This window comes from Neoarius graeffei, chromosome 9 (assembly GCF_027579695.1).
Source record: "Neoarius graeffei isolate fNeoGra1 chromosome 9, fNeoGra1.pri, whole genome shotgun sequence".
NCBI lineage: Eukaryota > Metazoa > Chordata > Actinopteri > Siluriformes > Ariidae > Neoarius > Neoarius graeffei.
The window spans coordinates 47,291,201-47,318,201 of record NC_083577.1 but is presented as its reverse complement, the minus strand read 5'-3'; the positions used below and the strand labels follow the sequence as shown (position 1 = coordinate 47,318,201).

At 42.2% G+C, this 27,001-nt stretch overlaps 1 protein-coding gene across 1 annotated transcript in view; it reads left to right on the top strand.

The window, feature by feature from the left end:
* st6gal2a (ST6 beta-galactosamide alpha-2,6-sialyltranferase 2a) overlaps positions 1-27,001 on the top strand; it is a 118,655-nt gene that overhangs the window by 87,814 nt on the left and 3,840 nt on the right. Inside the window, exons 4-6 of the mRNA XM_060929673.1 lie at positions 11,651-11,748; positions 18,326-18,427; positions 19,968-20,142. Coding sequence (XP_060785656.1) covers positions 11,651-11,748; positions 18,326-18,427; positions 19,968-20,142 — 375 coding nt within the window. The remainder of the gene's footprint in view (positions 1-11,650; positions 11,749-18,325; positions 18,428-19,967; positions 20,143-27,001) is intronic.

Below are 27,001 nucleotides of genomic sequence, written 5' to 3'. Positions count from 1 at the left end.
TCTCCTAAAGCCCAGGCACAAAAAAGCCCGCCTAGAGTTTGCCAGGACCCATGCTGACAAAGATGAAGACTACTGGGACTCTATACTCTGGAGTGATGAGACCAAGATAAATGTTTTTGGAACTGATGACTTCAAAACTGTATGGCGTCGCAAAGGTGAGGAATACAAAGAAAAATGCCTGGTGCCTACAGTGAAACATGGTGGTGGCAGTGTCCTTATGTGGGGCTGCATGAGTGCTGCTGGTGTCGAGAAGCTGCATTTCATTGATGGCATCATGAATTCCCAGATGTATTGCTCTATACTGAAAGAGAAGATGCTACCATCACTCCATGCCCTTGGTCGTTGTGCACTTTTCCAACATGACAATAATCCTAAACACACATCTAAGGCCACTGTTGGATTTCTGAAGAAGAACAGGGTGGCTGGAACAGCAAGCTGGACTGGACTTGCAACACCAATCACTTATACAGGAAGGGACAGAGCAGGCTATACTTAGGAGGCTGCGGTCCTTTAACATCTGCAGGAAACTCCTGTGGATGTTCTATCAGTCTGTGGTCACCAGTGTCCTGTTTTACACCATGGTGTGCTGGGGGGGGCAGCACATCCAAGAAGGACACATCTAGGTTGAACAAACTGATCAGGCGGGCTGGCTCTGTGGTCGGCATGAAGCTGGACTCTCTCTCTGGTGACAGTAGCAGAGAAGAGGTCTATGGACAAACTTTTGAACATCATGGACGATGCCAGTCACCCTCTGCACACCATCATCAGCAACCAGAGGAGCCTGTTCAGTGACAGAATGCTCCTTCCCAAGTGCAGGACAAACAGACTCAAAAACTCCTTTGTCCCTCACGAAATCAGACTGTACAACTCCTCTCTGGGGGGGAGGAGGGGTAACAGGAGGACAGAGGACGGGAAGGAGCAGTAGCCCAGCCTGACAAAAAGCAATACCGGACAATGTGCAATATAATGTGCAATATAAAGTACAATATCTTTCCTGCCCCACACACACACACACACACACACACACACACACAACACTTACCCTAACCCCACTTCTCCCCCCTTCCCCCCTCCTCTCTTCCCCATATCTTATTATTTTATATTTGTATATGTAAATACTTAATTTATTTTAATTTATCTAGAAGTTTTCTCTATTTCTTTTCTCTGTTTATCTGTAATGATGCTGCTGGAATCTTAATTTCCCTGAGGGAACCCACCCAAAGGGATCAATAAAGTTTTATCTAATCTAAAGTGATTCAGTGGCCAAGTATGTCTCCTGATCTGAACCCAATCGAACACCTATGGGGAATTCTGAAGAGACAAGTTGAGCATCACTCTCCATCCAGCATCCAGTCACTAAAAGAGGTCATTGTTGAAGAATGGAAAAAGATTGATGTTGCAAAATGTCGCCAACTTGTTCATTCCATGCCTAGAAGACTTGGTGCTGTCATTAAAAATCATGGAGGCCATACAAAGTACTAGATGTAGTAGTTTTTGTTGTGGGGTGTACTCATTTTTGCACCACCCTAATTTGAGTAAAACTGAAAAATGTGTAATCTAAGTTTATATTATTAACCTTACTTTCACGTTGTAAGTTAAACAGATGTTATATTAAACTTTGTCTTGTTAACATTTTGGAAGTTGTTTGTGTTCATTGAGATATTGTTTAAAATGTTACTTTTCAAAGGGGGTGGACTCATTTACGCTGAGCACTGTAGCTATTGCAACGTTATCGCTAGCTCTAAAAGCACATTGCAAGCCTTCTCTTGGAATAAAGCGTTTACATACTTCAATATGCTTCCGCAGGTCGGATGGCAAGTTTTTGTAGGCTATGATGTTTTAGGCAAACAAAGCAATCATTTCAAACGAAATGACTCTTTATTCCTTCCAGAAAACTGAAACATGGGTTCTAGCTATAGCCATGAGTGTGTACATTCCCCAGAAGAACCGTCTCCTTCCATTCTGCCATCAACTAATCGTGTGAAATAATGCTGTGGAGGAATCATTGAACTTGATTTTATACAGTCTATGGACATGACATGACTTTAGTGATAACTGATAGGCTCTCAGTGTTACCTGCGAAAAAAACAATCATGTTTTAGAAAAGAAATCCACTTTCAAAGCCACTTTATAGTAACGAGTAATGAGGACCTTGATAGAAATGTAGTGGAGTGAAAAGTATGATATTTGTCTTTCAAATGTAGTGAAGTTAAAGTCATAAGTTGCCAAAAAAATGAATACTCAAGTAAAGTACAGATACTCAAAAAATGTACTTAAGTACAGTACTCAAGTAAATGTACTTCATTACTGCCCACCACTGCTTGTATGTGTGATAATATAAAGCCTATACTTCCACAACATTTAGCTTTATAGTCTGAGCTGGCCTTAAAGTCATGTTTAATAATTATAGCAGTTTCCACACAATCTCCATCTCCAGCACCAATCCATTATAGGCAATGTAATATGACATACAATGAAATGTTTATTTAAAATGTACATAAAATTCAATATTTCTGTACAACTGTCTAGAGAATGTGGTTAAAAGTGTAGCAATTCATTTTCATCAAAATTATTTGAAATCTGCTTTATTTGGGATCCTTTTTTTAATACCAGTGTCTCAGAATTGTCTTCCATAAGATCACTGACAGAAATTAATTGTGGAAATTTAAATTTATTTAAATGTAATTTATTAAATGTATTTTGTTTTCAGCAGAAGTTTAATAATAGGAGGAAATCTGATGCAGATTTGTGCATTATTCCCATCATTCGTTCATTCATTCATCCTCATGAACCACTTTATCCTGGTCAAAGTCATGGTGTGACCTGGCGACTTGTCCAGGGTGTACCCCGCCTTTCGCCCGTAGTCAGCTGGGATAGGCTCCAGCTTGCCTGCGACCCTGTAGAAGGATAAAGCGGCTAGAGATAATGAGATGAGATGAGATAAGTCATGATGTGTTCGGAGCCAATCTCAGGAATAACGGGGCAAGGTGCATGAATTCACAATTACAATTATACCATAGGCATGTACAGTTATGTGCAAAATAATAGCAGTCTAACATCACTAACGTGTTTTAATTACTGATTTTGGCAGAAAAGATAATACAACATGGTAAAAAATAGGTGTAGCCGAGTAATGGGCAGCCAACGGAATCAACAGTCACGACATACACTCTGCTAATTGGGTGTAATTGACTCATTTAATGAAAGGGGCGTGTTCAAATTAATAGCAGCGTGTTCAAATTAATAGCAGTGTGGAGTTCAATTAGTGAGGTCATTCATTCTGTGAAGAAACAGGTGTCAATTATGGCCCTTATTTAAAGAAGGAGTGTAGCAAATGTTGTACCTGCTGGTTTTAGCCCTTGCTCAGTGAGTAAAATGGGTCGTTCCAGACATTGTACCGAAGGAGAAATAATTTTGATCAAGAAGTTGATTGGAGAGGGGAAAAAATATAAAGAAGTGCAGAAAATACTGTAATTGGCTGCTCAGCTAAAATGATCTCAAATGCTTTAAAATGGCAAACAAAACCCGAAACACGTGGTAGGAAAAGAAATATTACCATCCGCGTAGATCATAGAATAACAAGAATGGCAAAGAAGCATCCAATGATCAGCTCCAGGGAAATCAAAGAAGATCTTCAGTTACTGTACCTGTGAGTACTGCAACAATCAGAAGACGCCTATGTGAAGCCAAACTATTTGCAAGAAACCCTCGTAAAGTACCATTGCTGAAAAAAAGACGTGTTGAAAAGGTTACAGTTTGCCAAAGAACACATTGACTGGCCTAAAGAGAAGTGGCGCAACATTCTATGGACAGATGAGATCAAGATTGTTCTTATTGGGTCTAAAGGCCATAGACAGTTTGTGAGACGACCCATAAACACTGAATTCAAGCCACAGTACACTGTGAAGACTGTAAAACATGGAGGTGCAAGCATAATGGTTTGGGGATGTTTCTCATACTTTGGAGTCGGGCCCATTTATCGCATACCAGGCACCATGGACCAGTTTGAATATATCAGAATACTTGAAGAGGTCATGTTGCCTTATGCTGAAGAAGAAATGCCCTTGAAATGGGTGTTTCAGCAGGACATTGACCCCAAACACACCAGCAAGCGGGCAACATCCTGTTTCCAGACCAACAAGATTGATGTTATGAAGTGGCCAGCCCAATCTCCAGACCTCAGTCCGATTTGAGAATTTGTGGAGAGACACAAAAAATGCTGTTTTTAATGCAAAACCCAAGAATGCAGAAGAACTGTGGAATGTAGTCCTGTCAGCTTGGGCTGGAATATCTCTTCGCAGGTGTCGGATGTTAGTTGACTCCATGCCACACAGATATAAAGCAGTTATCAGAAATAAAGGTTATACAACTCAATATTAGTTCAGTGATTAACAGAAAAGCTCAATCTGTAAACAAATTTCAGTTTATACTGTAAACATTCGAGTTTGTAAATGAAAATGCAGACACTGCTGTTTTTTTGAACAGCCTATTATTCTTTTTTCTTCATTTTCAGTTTAAAATTGATATTTTGTTCATGTTTTAATTTGGAATTGAATGTGCAGTGCTCCCAGTGCCTTTGTGTATATGGAAATAAATGCTATTCTGAGGATTGAGCTTTTTCTCAGTTGTTTTAAATACACTGCTATTATTTTGCACATAAGTGTATATCTGTATATCTATAGGCACCTGCTTTCCACAAAAGTGGAAACCAACAATCTAAGTCTATCTGAATGAATGTTTTAGTGTTCTTAAGATAATAATTTTAGTTATGTGAGATACTATTGTATTGATGACAGTATCAAAAACCAGATAAGTAAAATTGGGTACTGAATTAAGACTGGTCTATGAGTCCTCATATTTGAGAGTCTACCATACCAGTTTTTCTTGACTTTTTCATGAATATTTCTTTACATACAGCATGGAGTCTACTCCTATAATGCTTGATGAGATTTGGCAAATACAGAGGAAGGAATCTGAGGCCCTGTCCACACGGCAACGGATTCAGGTGAATCCGATAAAATTGTTTATCATTTCGGCCTGGCGTCCACACGGCACCGGCATTTTGGGTGCCCCAAAACGAAATCTTTTGAGAACGGGTTCCAGAGTGGAAAGATCTGGCAACGGCGCCGTTGCAAAGTCGTCTGGATGAGTAGAACGGATTTGTTTACGATGACGTCACAACCACATGTGCTTCACACCGGGTAGAAGTGTAACGAACTCGATGCAAGTTGTCAACAAATCCTATAACTTGGTTCATGAAATGCGCTTACAAAATATTTTCACTGTGAATATTTATTGTGTAATGGTGCAAAGTGAGAGAGAGAGTGAGTGTGAGAGTCAATCCCGCCAGCAAAAATAGGGAAAAAAAGGAGTGATCTCACCTCTTCAGATGTTGGTTTAAGTCCTACAATACATTCCTCAAAAAGGGCGTAGAAGAACAAATTAATCCATCAACGTGTAGCATTCAATTTATTCCGGACCATTAAAGACGCCGCCTTCCGCGTAGAATCATACGTCATCCTCGCCGCCATATTGGATGGGTCAAAGCGGAGAATAAAGATGCCTCATTCATGTGCTGCGTTTAACTGTACCAACAGGTTTGCCGTCCAAACGAGATCACAAGGGATTACCTTTCACAGGTGAGACTGGAAAAATACTTTTCATTGTATTTGGTCATTATAATGTAATTTTACGAACAGATTTTTCTGACTTTGTGGCTAATATGAAGTCTCGCGCATAATAGTTTATGTGCATGCGTCCTTACTTCTTCTATTGTTCTGGTGTCTCCGAAGGGACCGTCTTACAGTGCCCCTAGAGGTGTGGCATGTGTATTGCATCGTTTTCAGCAAGCGTTGCGTTGCCATATGTACCTGATATTTTACTGATCCGTTGCCCATGTGGACGCGATATTTTTTTTAATAACATCTCGTTGCCGTTGTCGTGTGGATGTAGCCTGAGACCACTCCTCAATACACAATCTCTCCAGATGATCCTTTGTTGTAGACACTCCTCTTTAAGTCACTTCAAGTTTTCAATAGGGTTTAAATCAAGGGATTGGGATGGCCTTTACAAAAGCTTGAATCTGTTGCTATTGAAACACTTCTGTGGATGTCTCATGTCATCTCATCTCATCATCTCTAGCCGCTTTATCCTGTTCTACAGGGTCGCAGGCAAGCTGGAGCCTATCCCAGCTGACTACGGGTGAAAGGCGGGGTACACCCTGGACAAGTCGCCAGGTCATCACAGGGCTGACACATAGACACAAACAACCATTCACACTCACATTCACACCTATGGTCAATTTAGAGTCACCAGTTAACCTAACCTGCATGTCTTTGGACTGTGGGGAAAACCAGAGCACCCGGAGGAAACCCACGCGGACACAACATGCAAACTCCGCACAGAAAGGCCCTCGCTGGCCACGGGGCTCGAACCCGGATCTTCTCGCTGTGAGGCGACAGCACTAACCACTACACCACCGTGCCGCCTTCTGTGGATGTTTTAGACAAAAAAAGAATCTCATTGCCAAGCTGCAAAGTCCCACCATGACCTAGTTTTAACTTTCTATGAATGACTAAATCAGCCCAACAGCCCAGCCACACTAACTGTGGGGATTTTTTTTTTTTTGTATTATGCCCATCCTTCTTTTTACAGTTTCAGTATGACAGGTTTTTTTTCAATAAGGCAATAAACCACCCAAACAATCGTAAGCTTTTTTTTTTTTTTTTACCCATCTTTTTCTAGAGTGGCGTTCTTTCTGGAACTGACTGTATGGTGTTGGTTAGTTACATTAGCCTCATAGCTTTACACTGAAGATACAAACTGAATACACCAAACATGTCTAGGCTGAATGGTTACTATGGGGTTAAGGATAAATGATCTAAGTTTCCGTCACATATTTTCAGTTATCTTTCTGTGACAGGAAAGAGTGAGAGAGAGAAACTGTAGCTCCAGCTTTCTGACCTCTTTTTTGGGTTGAATTTGGCTTTGCTGTCCTTCACCCCCTTACTTTAGAGTGTCAGACTGTGGGATCCTCATGGCCTTTGCTATTATCCTGGGGCCATTGGGTGCATGGTGCCAGCTTTGGCACCCACAGAAGCAGAGTGACATTTCAATGGGCAATGGAAGTGAAATTGTTTCCATGACGACAGCCCAACTCCCTTTGTTCCTCTTTTGGACGTGTAGTGTGCAGTTTCAGGAGTCACTCCATACTGATATTACAATTTTATCTTGTCCCTTTACATAATGAGATTAGCTGGTTAACCAGTCACACCTTATGTCTCTTTCTATAAGTATACTAGCTGTCTGAGATTTGCACATCATGCTCTAACACTAATCAATTGTATTTACAGTCCATATTCTGATGCCATTAACGATGTGTCCTGATTTATTTACGTGCTTTATTTTCACAAAGAGCTGATAGGCCTGTGGTTCGCTTAAGCCCATTAGACCTGCTCACGTCTCAAAATAATTCCCATGCTGAGCATTCCCTCCCTCTCTTCTCAGTGGCTTAAAGTACTTAAGAACAATCAGGAAAGCCAGCATCAGCACAGCCAAGAGCAGACATGAGAAGGCTTCCATTGAGGACACTGATACATGCAGAGAGAAACCGTGAACCTAATATATTTTTGTGAAGTCTGATCAACTGAGCAACTTATTCAGTGAAGTACCATTGACAGTGATTGTAATTAGTATTAACCCTGGTTGCCTCAAACATTAGCGCCAAGCATCGTTTGTATATTGCAGTATCCTCAGAAAAAAAGGGGTTCTCTTTGCTATCTTCAGGCTTCTTCTGCCATCTACTGGTCATAAATTAATGTTGGGTCCAATTTAAAGCATTGTTCTTATGTGAGTGATCCTTTTTATTTTTTCTTATTAGGTTTTGTTTTTGAGGAAAAACAGTAAATATCTCCATCTCTGAGTAGGAAAGGTTTGTATAGAATCACACAATCTCCCAAAACTTCCCACATAACACCAGTACATGTGTACTACATTACACTACAGTACTCAGTCTCAGTCTGAATCAGTTGGGTTGTCCACTTGTCAAAAAATTCTCATCTCATTATCTGTAGCCGCTTTATCCTTCTACAGGGTCGCAGGCAAGCTGGAGCCTATCCCAGCTGACTACGGGCGAAAGGCGGGGTACACCCTGGACAAGTCGCCAGGTCATCACAGGGCTGACACATAGACACAGACAACCATTCACACTCACATTCACACCTACGGTCAATTTAGAGTCACCAGTTAACCTAACCTGCATGTCTTTGGACTGTGGGGGAAACCGGAGCACCCGGAGGAAACCCACGCGGACACGGAGAGAACATGCAAACTCCACACAGAAAGGCCCTCGCCGGCCCCGGGGCTCGAACCCAGGACCTTCTTGCTGTGAGGCGACGGTGCTAACCACTACACCACCGTGCCGCCTTGTCAAAAAATTGTTGAAAATAATTCGTACTGTAGAGGCTGGTTAGAATCAGTTTCTCTTTTCAGTTTCTACAACCACCAACTACATCTATCAAAATACAAACCAGTCATTTTCTGTTCACCATGAAAAAAAAATACCATGTGATTTTTACCCCAGCAAGTGTGCAACTGCTAGTCTTCATATATTTGTATTCACCACTATTTTTTCCATTTTAGTGTTTGATGACTAGAGGAAACTGTTTTATATTAAATCTAGATAGGAATTAGCATTGATCCTGAACATGGCGTTACTGTGTACGCCAGATATAAAGTGTTTTAACAAAACCCAGAATTAATGAAAATGAGTCCCCTTTCTTCTTTTTTTAGAAAACGCGTGTGTGTGTGTGAGAGAGAGAGAGAGAGAGAGAGGAAGTACTCCTCTACTTTCATCTTTTTATCTGCATCATGACTGACTTCATTAAGCTGCTATTCAGTGGTCAACATGCTGCATTCATCATGTTTAGACTCTAACCATTAATTTCTCATTCATCCTTCCTCTGTTCATCCTTCCTTTGCTTTTTCCTGCATCTTTAGTCTTTCATTTTTGTTTAAAGCTAAAAACAGTAAAAGCCAGGTTCAGTTTACAACAGTAAGCTGAATGAGACAAAGTTGTTGCTTTAGAGTAAAACGAAGTTTTTTTTTTTTTCTTTTCACCCGAATGTCTGTGGAGGCGTGTGGTTATGCACTCATCTTGATCAGGTTTGAATCAGACTTTGAAATGGAAAATCTGTTTTTATGCATGCAGATGATGACGGGGCTACAGTGGTGCTTGAAAGTTTGTGAACCCTTTAGAATTTTCTATATTTCTGCATAAATATGACCTAAAACATCAGATTTTCACACAAGTTCTAAAGGTAGATAAAGAGAACCCAGTTAAACAAATGAGACAAAAATATTATACTTGGTCATTTATTTATTGAGGAAAATGATCCAATATTACATATCTGTGAGTGGCAAAAGTATGTGAACCTCTAGGATTAGCAGTTAATTTGAAGGTGAAATTAGTCAGGTGGTTTCAATCAATGGGATGACAATCAGGTGTGAGTGGGCACCCTGTTTTATTTAAAGAACAGAGATCTATCAAAGTCTGATCTTCACAACACATGTTTGTGGAAGTGTATCATGGCACGAACAAGAGATTTCTGAGGACCTCAGTAAAAGCATTGTTGATGCTCATCAGGCTGGAAAAGGTTACAAAACCATCTCTAAAGAGTTTGGACTCCACCAATCCACAGTCAGGCAGATTGTGTACAAATGGAGGAAATTCAAGACCATTGTTACCCTCCCCAGGAGTGGTTGACCAACAAAGATCACTCCAAGAGCAAGGCGTGTAATAGTTGGCGAGGTCACAAAGGACCCCAGGGTAACTTCTAAGCAACTGAAGGCCTCTCTCACATTGGCTAATGTTAATGTTCATGAGTCCACCATCAGGACAACACTGAACAACAATGGTGTGCATAGCAGGGTTGCAAGAAGAAAGTCATTGCTCTCCAAAAAGAACATTGCTGCTCATCTGCAGTTTGCTAAAGATCATGTGGACAAGCCAGAAGGCTATTGGAAAAATGTTTTGTGGATGGATGAGACCAAAATAGAACTTTTTGGTTTAAATGAGAAGCATTATGTTTGGAGAAAGGAAAACACTGCATTCCAGCATAAGAACCTTATCCCATCTGTGAAACATGGTGGTGGTAGTCTCATGGTTTGGGCCTGTTTTGCTGCATCTGGGCCAGGACGGCTTGCCATCATTGATGGAACAATGAATTATACCAGTGAATTCTAAAGGAAAATGTCAGGACATCTGTCCATGAACTGAATCTCAAGAGAAGGTGGGTCATGCAGCAAGACAACAACCCTAAGCACACAAATCGTTCTACCAAAGAATGGTTAAAGAAGAATAAAGTTAATGTTTTGGAATGGTCAAGTCAAAGTCCTGACCTTAATCCAATCGAAATGTTGTGGAAGGACCTGAAGCAAGCAGTTTTTGTGAGGAAACCCATCAACATCCCAGAGTTGAAGCTGTTCTGTATGGAGGAATGGGCTAAAATTCCTCCAAGCCGGTGTGCAGGACTGATCAACAGTTACCGGAAACATTTAGTTGCAGTTATTGCTGCACAAGGGGGTCACACCAGATACTGAAAGCAAAGGTTCACATACTTTTGCCACTCACAAATATGTAATATTGGATCATTTTTCTCAGTAAATAAATGATCAAGTATAATATTTTTGTCTCATTTGTTTAACTGGGTTCTCTTTATCTACTTTTAGGACTCGGGTGAAAATCTGATGTTTTAGGTCATATTTATGCAGAAATATAGGAAATTCTAAAGGGTTCACAAACTTTCAAGCACCACTGTACATGTGTAGTCTCTGCCTCACAAATTTCCATACATTTTGCATATATTTATATTATGCGTATGTTTCCATTCAAATACATTTAAGCAAGAATGACATAGAAGCTAAACAGTCTGCTAAGTCTAGACAGCTTAACAGACTTTGTTGCTTATAATTAATACTTTTGATGCTGTGTTATATCTATGTAAGTCATTTTTAGCTTTTACAGACCATTTGGTACTCAAGAGAAAGCCCTATAGTATGTATTGTAATATTCTCATATTTCGTTCAGAGATGTGTAAAACAGAAAGCTACTGTGATATTTCTTATAAATCCTTCTTGTAATTTTACAATTTCTTGTTTCACTTTGACACTTTTTGTGTCTTGTCAAATTTAACAAGCCATATAAAAATCTAGACACAGTTCTTTTAGGGATTAGAAGACTCAGTCCCCCACAATAATTTGGTAATTAGCATTTAATGTATTTTCATTTAAGTATAAAGTTGAAGAACATTCCCATTTTGTGGACAAAGGCTTACATACATGATCTACTGGCAATATATTGCCCCTTAAAGTAGTGTTTAAAGGTGGGTTGTAAAACTCAAATAACAAACCAACTTCTGCATCATTATACCCAGATGATAAGCTTTGAGCGATGGAGTACAACTTAAGTCATCATGACTTTTTAAAAAAAATTTGTCACCATGTATCCACCTCCACATTTTGTGTTAAACACCACAACTCCATAAAATGCAATGCATGTTTGGTGTGAAAACACATGCTCAAAAGTGTAGGTATATTACACTTGATAAAAGTAAAATAAAAGCTTATGGTATTGATATTGGATCTCTTCTAGATTCCCATGATGCTGTTCTGAGGTTTAATTCAGCCCCTACCAAAGGGTACGAAAGAGACGTTGGGAGTAAGACTACCATTCGCATCATCAATTCCCAGGTGAGATCATGTTCATACTTGTCTGTTTTATGAATGTGTGCCATTTTTTTTTAAATTCACAAAATAAAATAATTGTTCTGTGATAAAGATGTTCCAGAAGCATAAGTACTGTATGGAAGCAATAGAACTCAGTGGGGTGTTGTGATGCCCCAAAGTGGATCATTTTCCTTTAACAGCATATCCAAAAGTGCTTTTCTTTCTCTCTCTCTCTCTTTATACCACAGCAGTTCAAACAATTACATTTTTTATTTTATTAATCAACACGTCATGCCATTCAATATTATAGAACACCTGTGAGACAAGTCATTTCCTGTCATCACTTACCTGATAATATTACCGGCTGTAAAGAGTCTTTCCCTCACAAGCCTTTTATTTTTCCACTGTTGACATTAATAAGATAAAATACGCAGCTTGTCAGGTTACCAAGAAATCGAAATGTGCACACTCCTCCATTCTGAAGACTTGTGTTGGAAAACTTACTGTTGCAAAGCACTGACACCTGACACCCGTTCCATATGTCTCCTAAGAGAAGAATTCACCACATCAACATTTATACGTTTTCTTTTCTTTGTTGTAAATTACAGATCATTTTTTAAATCTGTTTATTATTTGTGTATAATATGTAGAGCGTTCACCATACAAGTAGCCATGAATGAGTTGTTAGAATAGAAATAATAATGTCAAAATAATGTTAAAATGAGCACATTAATATATAATTTGAATCACATGCTGCACTACTTCTAGAGCTGGCCTGTTATAGAAAATTAATCAGTATCTTCTGACCAATCGGGTTAGATGATTCAACAGTGCTATAAGTGATTTCAGTGATTTTGTCTTTATCATAGTATATGATCCATAGTAATTTTGTGTAAATAACTGAGGCCTGTATGGACACTGGATATGATTAAACACCAATGTTGTAGTCGAGTCACCATACCTCAAGTCTGAGTCCAGTCTTGAGTCCCCAGTGTTCAAGTCAGAGTCAAGTCCAAGTCATTAAAGAAAATTTCGAGTCGAGTCCAAGTTGAGTCCACGATTGATCTGAGTTGAGTCAGAGAACAAGACTCCAACTGCACCATTTGACGGTGGCTGCTGCTGCCTTTATGTGAAAGCGCCTCTGCTACTGTGTTGGACTAACGTTACTGTTTGACAGCCCCATTTTAGTTAATAGGTTACAGATAAAAAGCTTGTTCATCGCTCAGCAAGCCCCACCCACTATCAACAGGACCAATAACATGAGAGAGGGTTAACACAAGCTAGTTCATCATTCAGCAAGCAAACCCTGCTATCAACAGAGCAATGAACATAGTGTGTCACTTCCTTCTCTGTGTGGAGTCTTGTCAAATGACGATTGAAGTTCGAGGTTGTCCCCGTTGTCTCCTCAATAATTCTTCTACACATTGTAGGTACACACACAGTCCCTTTAAGAAACTACATTTCCCATCAGCCAACTTCCGCGTGACCTGCGTCACGCCGGGGCAGGATCACCAACGTCACATCGTCCATGAAGGCATAAGTAACGGAACATGTTTCCGCTCTTCCTCTTTTCCGTCTGGAGCAGCTGTCTGGACACAAAGAGAAACCAGATAAAGACGTCTTTTCTTTTCTTTTCCTCGAGAATCAGAGTTTCACGCTTTTCTTTCACCTTTGGCCACGGTAGATCCTAGAATCGCGTGATTTTAAACTCAGTTTGAGTTACAACCGGTTTTCAGTTATTCATTATACGTACGTACGGACTGCAGCCCAAGCAGTTAATTAATGTTAGAAGCGACCGGATCCTTCTAATTAAAGCGTGTACACATTGTCTGATCAGAGACTTTCTTTTCATCACGAGCGATCACGCGTCGGACCAAGAAATCCTCTGCTTTCCACGGAAGCGACTCACATGCTCCACAACGGTGAAACTCCAAAAGTCTCAGAACATCTCTTCATAATTTTGCGTAGAGGCAAGACACTAAGATTTGGCATTTTGGGCAAAAAGACTAGTCTTAGGAATTAGCTTTTATGAAGCAGTGTGAATTTAAACTCAGGAACAGTTTAATTGTGTACACTGTAAACACTTAGGATGTTGAATTGATGATTGTTCTATTTTGTTTTGACCTCTCAATTGTTTAATAGATAGGCTGTGCATGCTTCTCTATTCCTTACTAACATCCTCAATTTCCTTATTACACATTTTGACCTCATCAAGATTTCGGTGGATTTAGTAGTGCTATAAGCTAGTGGAGTTAGCTATCCAGGCTAGTCTTTGTTTAGGCCACAGGCCACACACAAACACACCTTAGCTAGCAATCCATGCTAACTCTTTTGTTCAGGCCACACACAGGCTAACTCTTTGTTCAGGCCACGTGGACACACACACAAGCACACCTTAGCTAGCCATCCAGGCTAACTCTTTGTTCAGGCCACGTGGACACACACACACATAACACATACACTGTATATAAAATCTCCTTCTCACCCCCGGCGGGGGGGTGGTATCCATGTCATCCTCAAGCTCGGGTCCTCTACCAGAGGCCTGGGAGTTTGAGGGTTCTGCGCAGTATCTTCGATGTTCCTAGGACTGCGCTCTTCTGGACTGAGGCTTCAGATGTTGTTCCTGGGATTTGCTGGAGCCACTCTCCCAGTTTGGGGGTTACTGCCCCAAGTGCCCCCACTACCACGGGGACCACGCAACCCTTGACCTTCCACATCCGTTCCAGCTGCTCTTTCAACCCTTGATACTTCTCAAGTTTCTCATGTTCCTTCTTCCTGATGTTGGCGTCAGCTGGGATCGCCACATCTATCACCACCACCCTCTTCTGCTCTTTGTCCACCACCACTATGTCTGGTTGGTTAGCCAGGATCTGTTTGTCAGTCTGGAAGCTGAAGTCCCACAGAATCTTGGCCCTGTTGTTCTCAGCCACCTTCTGTGGTATGGCCCATTGGGACTTGGGTATTTCTATTCCATACTGGTTGCAGATGTTCCTGTATACTATCCCAGCCACTTGGTTGTGCCTCTCCATGTACGCTGATCCAGCTAGCATCTTACACCCTGCTACTATGTGCTGGACTGTTTCAGGGGCTTCTTTGCACAGTCTGCATCTTGGGTCTGATCTACTCTGGTAGATCCTGGCCTCTATGGCTCTTGTGCTTATGGCCTGTTCTTGTGCTGCCATGATTAGTGCCTCTGTGCTGTCTGTCAGTCCTGCATTATCCAGCCACTGGTAGGATTTCTTGATATCAGCCACTTCCTCTATCTGACGGTGGTACATGCCATGTAGGGGTTTGTCTCTCCAGGTTGTCTGTTCCTCCTCCTCCTCTGCACTCTCATCAGGGTTCTGCTGCCTGAGACATTCACTTAGCAGTTCATCCTTTGGGGCCATCTTTCTGATGTATTCTCGGATTTTCGATGTTTCATCCTGGACCGTGGTCTTGACGCTCACTAGCCCTCGGCCTCCCTCTTTCCGCTTAGTGTATAGTCTCAGGGTGCTGGACTTGGGGTGGAACCCTCCATGCATGGTGAGGAGCTTTCTAGTCTTGATATCTGTGGCTTCTATCTCCTCCTTTGGCCAGTTTATGATACCAGCGGGGTATCTGATGACTGGTAGTGCGTACATGTTGATGGCTCGGACCTTGTTTTTACCATTCAGCTGACTTTTCAGGACCTGCCTTACTCTCTGGAGGTATTTGGCTGTGGTTGACTTCCTTGTGGCCTCTTCATGGTTTCCATTAGCCTGTGGGATGCCAAGGTACTTGTAGCTGTCTTGGATATCACCTATGTTGCCCTCTGGTAGGTCAATCCCTTCAGTCCGGATCATCTTGCCTCTCTTTGAGACCATCCGGCCACACTTGTCCAATCCGAATGACATCCCTATGTCATCGCTGTAGATCCGGGTGGTGTGGATCAGCGAGTCTATTTCTCGCTCATTCCTGGCATACAGCTTGATGTCATCCATGTAGAGCAGGTGGCTGATTGTTGCCCCACTACGGAATCGGTACCCGTAGCCGCTCTTCGTGATGATCTGACTGAGGGGGTTCAGGCCTATGCAGAACAGCAGTGGTGATAGCGCATCTCCTTGGTATATGCTGCACTTGATGTTGACTTGGGCAATGGGTTTTGAGTTGGCCTCTAGGGTTGTCTTCCACATTTCCATTGAGTTCTGTATGAAGGTCCTTAGGTTCCTGTTGATCTTATACAGTTCCAGACATTCCAGTATCCATGTGTGTGGCATTGAGTCGTAGGCTTTCTTGTAGTCAATCCAGGCAGTGCACAGGTTGGTCTGTCTCTTCTTACAGTCTCGGGCGACTGTTCTATCGGCCAGTAGCTGGTGCTTGGCTCCTCTGGTGTTACTGCCAATTCCTTTCTGTGCCTCGCTCATGTATTGAGCCACATGCTTACTCATTTTTGCCGCAATGATGCCTGACAGGGCCTTCCATGTTGTGCAGAGACAGGTAATTGGCCGGTAGTTGGATGGGATGGGTCCCTTCTGGGGGTCCTTCATGATTAGGACTGTCCTGCCTTGGGTTAGCCATTCTGGGTGGGTTCCATCCCTCAGCAGCTGGTTCATCTGTGCTGCTAGGCGTTCATGGAGTGCAGTTAGCTTCTTCAGCCAGTACGTATGGATCATATCGGGGCCTGGTGCTGTCCAGCTCTTCATCTTTGACACTCTTTCTTGGACGTCTGCCATTGAGATGGTTACTGGTTCTTGTTCTGGGAGGTTGCTGTGGTCAGCTCTTAGGTCCACTAACCATTGGGCATCGGTGTTGTGTGATGCCTTTCTTTCCCATATGTCTTTCCAGTATTTTTCCACCTCAGCTCTTGGTGGGTCTGACCGGTTGTTGTTCCCCTGCCATTGAGAGTACACCTTGGCTGGTTCAGTGGAGAACAGCTTGTTTATTCTCCTGGCCTCTCCTTCCTTGGTGTATCTCCTCAACTGGGTGGCCAGAGCTGTTAGTCGCTGTTTGGCAGTTTCGAGTGCCTCTGGTATGGAGAGTGAGTTGTACTTCCTGGGCGCCCCTTTATTCACCATGTTCCCTTTCTGTAGTTCAGCTAGCTGGCTAACTTCTCTCCTTGCTGCCTTTATCTTGGCCTCTAATCGTCTCTTCCATGGTGGATACTGTTTGTTATGTCCCGAGCCCACCTTGTGTCCAAGCATCTCCATGATTACTGTTGCTGTACTGTGTATCAGCTTGTTGGTCTCAGTGATGGTTCTTGTGGAGATTGTCTTCAGAGCAGCATTCACATCTACTAGTAGATCTTCTGAAGGTACTTAGCAACTCAGCTTCGGTATTCGTCGGGGGCTCCAGGTTTCCAGTTGGGTCACGATCTTCCTTCTCAGGTCAGCAGCTCTTGTGTTGAGGCTGTTAGCTATTGGGGCTTGGTACCCAATCTCTGGTTGTGGGGATGATGACATCTCCCCGCTGACCTGTCTTCCTGGCTCCCCCTTGCCGTAGCATCGTTGTTGTATTTCATTAATCTCTAGTTGTGATAGCAGATTTCGATTATGGATGTTGGAACACTGGGCTAATAGCTGTTTCTTTGTTAGCCTTGATTGTGGGTTTCGAAGTATCCAATGGTCCCACATTCTCTGCATGTATCCCCTCTCTCTGGGATTGCTTGTATAGTAGCATTCCAGCAAATCCGTATTTTCTGTCCTCGTCCATTGATGTCTTGTTCCAGTAGCCCATTTCTCATCAGTTTGCCCTGGTTCCCTAGCAACTGACGCAGACCTTGTTGACCCGGGCGACGTGTATATTATATATATATATATATATATATATATATATATATATATATATCTGCTGACATTATTCAATTTTATCTTTGTTATAATAAATTCAATTATTATTGAAACTGTGTGTTTATTTGTGTTCCGATATTTTTGAAGCCATCCAATCTCAAAAGAATTCCAAGGTGCATATGAGTTATGTAATACAATAAGTGATCATAATAATTTGGAATATACCATAATTTAGCTGTTTGGTAATTTATTATTAAGCACCAAAATTAATGGTATTAATTAATGAGACTGATCCAATGAGACTGATTTAATGAGATTAATTGAGACTGATTTAATATTTAATGAGACTGATTTAATGAGCTTGATCATTTAATTACCAATTGCACCTACAACATGGAACACACAGCAGTGCATTTTTTTCCCATTGCACGAGAAGTCTGTATAAGCAAAACGGACAATCCTTGGGGCTTCTCTCCAGGCATTTTAGCACCATTAGCGTTAGTTTTTCCTGAACATGACATATGAACAGGTGAATGTGCATTCTCTTGCACAAAATTAGTATAAAAATTAATGTAGATATAAATATCTTATGCCAAATTATTATGGCATGTTACAAAATAATAAAGAAAAAAATCTGAGTCCTCGTTTCCACTTTACGAGTCTAAATGCAGTTAATGCACGAGTCCAAGTCTGAGTATCAGTGCTCAAATCCAAGTCAAGTCACGAGTCCTTAAAATTAGGGCACGAGTTAGACTCGAGTCTGAGTTTTGGCCTTAAGTACTACAAGCCTGTTAAACACATACTTTATCTTTTAATGTTACATGTACACAGTGTTTCTTCCCTTTGCTGTGTAGATCCTGGCAAACCCCAGCTACCAATTCAACAAAAGCTCACTATATAAGAATATGACCCTGGTGGCCTGGGATCCTGCGCCATACACTGTCAATCTGCATAAAGTGAGTACTGATGTTGCTTCCATTTTACAATTCTGATACTGTAAATATAATAATAATAATAATAATAATAAAGGTTGGAAGAACTGTTCCCGACACCTGAAAACAGGGTAACTGAATTTGTTCAAAGAGACAATAAAAACTACTTCATATATTGTTGACATTCATTACTTTATTCTGTCTTCGCTGTCTTTGCCTCCAACATCTACTGTGTACTAAACACTGAATGTGGTGTCAGTCATTTGAACAACTAGTAAACTGAGATTTTCTATGTTCCAAGAAGGAAATGTAATGAACCGGTCCTTGTTACTATGTGTTGTTTGATAGCTCAAAGCTGCATAATGATGTTATTATGTTGTAGACATAGTGAATTTTGTAAATCCATTCTTTAATGAGGAGGGAAATAGAAACAACTATTTAAGGGTCAGCATTAATGCTATAGAATTTTGCGCTTTTCTCATGCTTATATTCTCTCTCTTTTGGTATGTCTGCACTTTTTCCCCTGCTCCACTCAACCTCTGTTGTTTTTATTTATTTTTAACATCTTCACTTTGACAGCATGACAGATAAATCAAAACACTGCACTAGAGCTTTAGATCCTGATATCCTGATTTATTAAAGATACGTGAGTGTAAAAACTAGGGGTGGGCAATGTGGCGTTGTTTAAATTGATTTTTCTCACTCTAGATCATGATTTTATCCTGTTTGTTAATCAGGTTGGTTTGTAAGACACTGGTTGTTTTGCAAGTCACTGTACAGAGCAACCAAACTAATTTTCAAACAAATATTCATAAAGGGCACTTCTCAACAAAACATAAGTTATTTCTAAAATGAAAACAATCAAAGCACGGATACTGTATTTTAAAGAAGGTTAAATTTTAAAAAATCACCTCCTACTAATGTTGTCAGTATTTAAAAGTGCCATAAATGTAAAAGTGATTGACAAAGGAACATTGTTGTCAAGGGGTGGGATATATTAGGCAGCAAGAGAACAGTCAGTTCATGAAGTTGATGTGTTGGAAGCAGGAAAAATGGGCAAGTGTAAGGATCTGAGTGACTTTGACAAGGGCCGAACTGTGATGGCTAGATGACTGGGTCTGAGCATCTCCAAAATGGCACATTTTGTAGGATGTTCCCGGTATGCAATGGTTAGCACCTACCAAAAGTGGTCCAAGGAAGGCCAACCGGTGAACCAGCGACAGGGTCATGGGTGTCGAAGGCTCATTGATTCTCATGGGGCACAAAGGCTAGCCCATATGGTCCACTCCCATAGAAGAGCTACTGTAGCACAAACTGCTGAAAAAGTTAATGCTCAAAAACTGAATGCTCTCTTGCTGCCTAATACATCCCACCCCTTGACAGGCGCCATTGTATTGAGATGATCAATGTTATTCACTTCACCTGTCAGTGTGGGTTTTAATGTTATAGCTGATCAGTGTATAAATATGTTTAAAATGGAATACATTAGTATTAATATATAATAATAGAATATTAATAAAGTATTTAACTGTAATAAAATACAATTCTGTATATTTGTGTTCAGTGGTATATGAACCCAGACTACAACCTGTTCACTCCATACGTGAAGTACAGGAAGCAGTTTCCTGCTCAGCCTTTCTACATCCTGCACCCCAAGTTTATCTGGCAACTATGGGACATGATCCAGGCCAACACACTGGAGAACATTCAACCCAACCCACCTTCATCAGGGTTCATTGGTAAGACATTTATTTTTACAGCATTTAGCAAATGACCGTAACCATGGTGACTTACAGGAGTGTTTTATAGTCTCGATCAAGACTTTTTTTCATGTTATATATTTTATTTTCTGTAAAAATATTATCAAGCTAAAACTCTGTTAGCTGAAAGTTAGTAGAGCAAAAAAAAACCCCACACAAATCAAGGGATTTGTTTTATTTAAATTGGTCCTTGGTGAAGAGGTAGGTTTTTAGTTTTCATTTGTAGACCACTATTCAGCTGAGTATATGCTAGACTCAGAGTATTGAACATGGAATAGTATGTGGTGCAAAGCAGGCGTGATATTGTGGTTAATAAGTTTGTAAATTGACTCATGACAACAACCAGCTTAGAGAATAAATTCACTTAGATCAGTGGTTCCCAAACTTTCTCTGCTGGGCCCCCCTTTGGTAGGTAAGAAAATTTTTGCGCCCCCCCAGACAAAAAGGGAAAAAAAGATAAACAGGACACACATACACATATTTTGTTTTCAGACTCCATTGCAGTTTATTAATACAAACCTCAACCTTTTTTGAACAAATTAAAGTAAACTGTCATAAACTACAGGATTGCAATATAATTATAAGTATAACTGTTTTCAAGCACCTTAACTGTGTAACAGGTTTCTTTTTTTAATATTCAACATTATCAATGCAGTTTTCAAACATTGCCTCTCTGCAAAAATGAGTTTTAAAACATGACCAACTCCCTGAGAAGAAAAAAACAAAAACCTAAAGATTTGTTGTGCAAAAATGACACCTTTAATCCTCGCATCTTTTCAGTGACTGGTGTGGGCCTGCTTCATGCTGTAGATCTTCTCAAATCTGGGTTGCAGTTTTGAGATTGCCACTCTGAGTTCATTTTCAATGTCCAGCTTTGATCTGTATTTTGTCTTGATTGAGGCCACAGCAGAAAAACCTATCTCACATAGGTAGGATGTGGCAAAAGGAAGAAGTATGGCCAGGGCTCTCTTACCTAGCAGTAGGTAATCTTTCTCCACTCCAATCCAAAATGCAGCCAGTGTCTTTGACTGAAACTGCAGCCTCATTGTTGAATCAGAGGTGACATCAATGAACTGTTTCTCCTCTGATGTGCTGGAGTCGGCAGGTGGTGTTGCACTGAAGGGGTCACGGATCCAGTCATATTCTTTGGGATCCTGCATCAGGAAATATTTCTGGAAATGGTTCTGAAGGGGGGCGGCACGGTGGTGTAGTGGGTAGCACTGTCGCCTCACAGCAAGAAGGTTCCGGGTTCGAGCCCCGTGGCCGGCGAGGGCCTTTCTGTGTGGAGTTTGCATGTTCTCTCCGTGTCCGCGTGGGTTTCCTCCGGGTGCTCCGGTTTCCCCCACAGTCCAAAGACATGCAGGTTAGGTTAACTGGTGACTCTAAATTGACCGTAGGTGTGAATGTGAGTGTGAATGGTTGTCTGTGTCTATGTGTCACTCCTGTGATGACCTGGCGACTTGTCCAGGGTGTACTCCGCCGTTCGCCTGTAGTCAGCTGGGATAGGCTCCAGCTTGCCTGCGACCCTGTAGAACAGGATAAAGCGGCTAGAGATAATGAGATTGAGATGAGGTTCTGAAGGGCAGAGATGTGTGCTTTCATGCATGGGATCACTGTGTTCTGCAGTTTGTTGTCTTCAATGAATGATTTCAGGTTCTCAAATGAGTCCACATTTCCAACCTTCACTCACTGCAGCCACATCTCAAGTTTTCTGGTGAATGATGTGATTTTATCTGCCAGATGTGGGAGGTGTGTATTTGTGCCCTGCAAATGCAAATTCACTTCATTGAGTTTCAGAAACATGTCACTGAGGTATGCAAGTTTCATGAGGAACTTGTTACAGTAAAATTTGTGGGCAAGATCATTGCCCTCTTCCTTCAAAAAGATACGGATTTCATCTCGCAGTTCAAAGACCCTGGACAGCACCTTCCCACGTGACAGCCATCGGGACTCGCTGTGAAACAGAACAGCTGTGTGGTCAGAGCCCATTTCCTCGCACAGTGCCGAAAAAATCCGGGCTTTGACAGGTCGTATTTTGATGTAGTTGACGGTGGCAATAACGTCGGTCATTACATTATTCAGCTCAGGACTCAGCTGTTTAGATGCCAGTGCTTCACGGTGTATCATGCAGTGCGTCCACTGCACATTGGGGGAGACACGCTTGATGAGCGCTTGCAGCCCTGCCCGTTTCCCAGCCATAGCCTGCGCCCCGTCAGTGCAGATCCCCACACAGTCCCCCCATTTCAGGTTGGCCTCTTTCAAGTAAGAGTCAATGATTTTAAACAGTTCTTCTGCTGTGGCTCTGTCAGTAACTTTTTTGCAGAAAAGCAATTCCTCCCTCATGTCATCTCCATCTATGAATCTGACGTAAGTAATTAATAAACAGTCTTTGTTACTGTCAGTGGCTTCATCCATCTGAAGAGAAAAGCGGCTGTCACGCACTTTGTCTGTCATTAAGCTGCTCCTCTATGTCCTTTGACATGTCATAAATGTGCCTGCCGATGGTGTTGTTGGACAGAGGAATAGCCCTTAGTTTGCTGGCTGCAGTGTCATCAAGCACAGTTGATACTATGTCCATAGCACAGGGAAGTACTAATTCCTCCGCTATTGTGTGCGGCTTTTTACACTGTGCCACTCGGTAGGCAACTTTATATGAGGCGAGTTGAGCATTTGCCGGCACGGATGCAGCTTTAGTAAATAGGGACTGTTGAGCACGGCAGTTTATGAGTTTTTGTCTGAAAAACTCAACTGGCTTGTCTTTGTGCTCTGGATGTTTTGTCTCCAAGTGGCGTCTTAGCTTGTTCGGCTTCAAGCTGTCACAAGCTAGGACTTTAAGACAGACAATACACTGCGGTCTCTCCTCATTACCCACCGTTGTACAGGTGAATCCAAAGACAAGATATGTGTCGTCATATTTTCTTGTCTTTGCCTTGGAATGAACTTGCTTTGGAAGCACATTTGGCGATGCTTCATCCTCTGATTTGCGTTTATGTGGGAGCCCCGCACCCCCCGCCAAAAACTTCTCCATGTTATGCTAGTAGTGTAATTTATTGATTCATTCATTCACTCCATCCGCGCCCCCCCGCAATGGCTCTGCACCCCCCACTTTGGGAACCACTGACTTAGATTATGGGGCTTATACAGTCATGTCCATAATTATTTAGATATTAACTAATTTATTATGTTACCTGCCTACCACAGTGTATTGGAGTTGAAATTAAAAAAACGTATATAAATTTGAACTTGTCTTCCTTTTTGAATTTTACATACAAGTTTACCTCTGGGGGCGGCACGGTGGTGTAGTGGTTAGCACTGTCGCCTCACAGCAAGAAGGTCCGGGTTCGAGCCCCGTGGCCGGCGAGGGCCTTTCTGTGTGGAGTTTGCATGTTCTCCCCGTGTCCGCGTGGGTTTCCTCCGGGTGCTCCGGTTTCCCCCACAGTCCAAAGACATGCAGGTTAGGTTAACTGGTGACTCTAAATTGACCGTAGGTGTGAGTGTGAATGGTTGTCTGTGTCTATGTGTCAGCCCTGTGATGACCTGGCGACTTGTCCAGGGTGTACCCCGCCTTTCGCCCATAGTCAGCTGGGATAGGCTCCGGCTTGCCTGCGACCCTGTAGAAGGATAAAGCGGCTAGAGATAATGAGATGAGATGAGACATACAAGTTTACCTCTGGGGGCGGCACGGTGGTGTAGTGGTTAGCAATGTCGCCTCACAGCAAGAAGGTCCGGGTTCGAGCCCCGTGGCCGGCGAGGGCCTTTCTGTGTGGAGTTTGCATGTTCTCCCCGTGTCTGCGTGGGTTTCCTCCGGGTGCTCCGGTTTCCCCCACAGTCCAAAGACATGCAGGTTAGGTTAACTGGTGACTCTAAATTGACCGTAGGTGTGAGTGTGAATGGTTGTCTGTGTCTATGTGTCAGCCCTGTGATGACCTGGCGACTTGTCCAGGGTGTACCCCGCCTTTCGCCCATAGTCAGCTGGGATAGGCTCCGGCTTGCCTGCGACCCTGTAGAAGGATAAAGCGGCTAGAGATAATGAGATGAGATGAGACATACAAGTTTACCTCTGGGGGCGGCACGGTGGTGTAGTGGTTAGCACTGTCGCCTCACAGCAAGAAGGTCCGGGTTCGAGCCCCGTGGCCGGCGAGGGCCTTTCTGTGTGGAGTTTGCATGTTCTCCCCGTGTCTGCGTGGGTTTCCTCCGGGTGCTCCGGTTTCCCCCACAGTCCAAAGACATGCAGGTTAGGTTAACTGGTGACTCTAAATTGACCGTAGGTGTGAATGTGAGTGTGAATGGTTGTCTGTGTCTATGTGTCAGCCCTGTGATGACCTGGCGACTTGTCCAGGGTGTACCCCGCCTTTCGCCCGTAGTCAGCTGGGATAGGCTCCAGCTTGCCTGCGACCCTGTAGAACAGGATAAAGCGGCTAGAGATAATGAGATGAGATGAGATGAGTTTACCTCTGTATTTACTCTGATCTTCTTGATTGTTGACTTGAAGGGTTTTTCTTCACCAGGGAGGGAATTCTTCCGTCATCTGCTGTGGTTTTCCAGGCCATTAGGTGTTCCTGAGCTCACCAGTGTCAGTGATTGGCTGAGTACTTTATTAGGAACACCTGCACACCTACCCATTCATGCAATTATCTAATCAGCCAATCCTGTGGCAGCAGTGCGATGCATAAAATCATGCACATACGAGCCAACAGCTTCGGGTAATGTTCACTTCAGCCATTAGAATGGGGAGGAAAAAAACGTCTGTAATTTTGACTGTGGTATGATTGTTGGTGCCCGACAGGCTGGTTTGAGTATTTCTATAACAGTTGATCTCCTGGGATTTTCACATCAATATCTGCACATCAATATCTAGAGTTTACTCAGAATGATGCAATAAGGAAAAAAACAAACATCCAATGAGCAGCAGTTCTGCAGATGGACACGCCTTGTTGATGAGAGAGGTCAACGGAGAATGGCCAGAGTGGTTTGAGCTGACGAAAAGGCTACAGTAACTCTGTACAATTGTGGTGAGCAGAAAAGCATTTCCAAACACACAACACATGAAACCTTAAGACGGATGGGCTATAACAGCAGAAGACCATATCAGGTTCCACTTCTGTCAGCCAAGAACAGAAAACTGAGGCTGCTAGGCTCACTAACACTGGACAGTTGAAAGATGGGAAAAACGTAGCCTGGTCTGAGGAATCACAATTTCTACTGAAGCACACAGATAGTACATTTGGCACCAACAGCATGAATCCATAGACCCAACCTGCCTTGTGTTAACAGTCCCAGCTGGTGGAGGTGGTGTAATAGTCTCATCTCATCTCATTATCTCTAGCCGCTTTATCCTTCTACAGGGTCGCAGGCAAGCTGGAGCCTATCCCAGCTGACTACGGGCGAAAGGCGGGGTACACCCTGGACAAGTCGCCAGGTCATCACAGGGCTGACACATAGACACAGACAACCATTCACACTCACATTCACACCTACGGTCAATTTAGAGTCACCAGTTAACCTAACCTGCATGTCTTTGGACTGTGGGGGAAACCGGAGCACCCGGAGGAAACCCACGCGGAGGACATGCAAACTCCACACAGAAAGGCCCTCGCCGGCCCCGGGGCTCGAACCCAGGGCCTTCTTGCTGTGAGGCGACAGCGCTAACCACTACACCACCGTGCCGCCCCTGGTGTAATAGTGTAGGGAATTATTTCTTAGCACAGTTTGGGCCCATTAATACTAATCAATCATCACTTGAATGCCAGAGACTATTTGAGTATTGCTGCTGACCATGTGCATCCCTTCATGGCCACAATTTACTCATCTTTTTGCCCAACTTCGAATGGCTTCTTCCCATATGATAATATACCACGTCTCAAAACTACAGTCATCTCAATCTGGTTTCCTGAACATGACAGTGAGTTCGTTGTTCTTCAGTGGCCTTCCCAGTCACTGGATCTGAATCCAATAGAATACCTTTGGGGCTTGGTAGAAAGGGAGAGTCACAGCATGATGCACGTGTGCGCGCACACACACACAGATACATAAATATTTGTAATATTCATTATATTAATTTAACATTATGTGGCTCAGGTAAATATATGTATATATTCTTTATGTGACTTCATTATCCAATGTGAAGAGATCATATAATTAATCTATAGCATGGCTAGAATGTGGTCTAATACAGTTGTGGTTCCTCTTAAATGTAGTGTCTTGCAAAAGTATTCATCCCCCTTGGTGTTTGTCCTGTTTATGCAGACGTCATGTGACACTTTGATTGCACACAGGTGGATCTTAATCAACTAATTATGTGACTTATGTAGTGAATTGGTTGGACCAGCTCTTACAACCCCGATTCCAAAAAAGTTGGGACAAAGTACAAATTGTAAATAAAAATGGAATGTAATGATGTGGAAGTTTCAAAATTCCATATTTTATTCAGAATAGAACATAGATGACATATCAAATGTTTAAACTGAGAAAATGTATCATTTAAAGAGAAAAATTAGGTGATTTTAAATTTCATGACAACAACACATCTCAAAAAAGTTGGGACAAGGCCATGTTTACCACTGTGAGACATCCCCTTTTCTCTTTACAACAGTCTGTAAACGTCTGGGGACTGAGAAGACAAGCTGCTCAAGTTTAGGGATAGGAATGTTAACCCATTCTTGTCTAATGTAGGATTCTAGTTGCTCAACTGTCTTAGGTCTTTTTTGTCGTATCTTCCGTTTTATGATGCGCCAAATGTTTTCTATGAGTGAAAGATCTGGACTGCAGGCTGGCCAGTTCAGTACCCGGACCCTTCTTCTACGCAGCCATGATGCTGTAATTGATGCAGTTTGCGGTT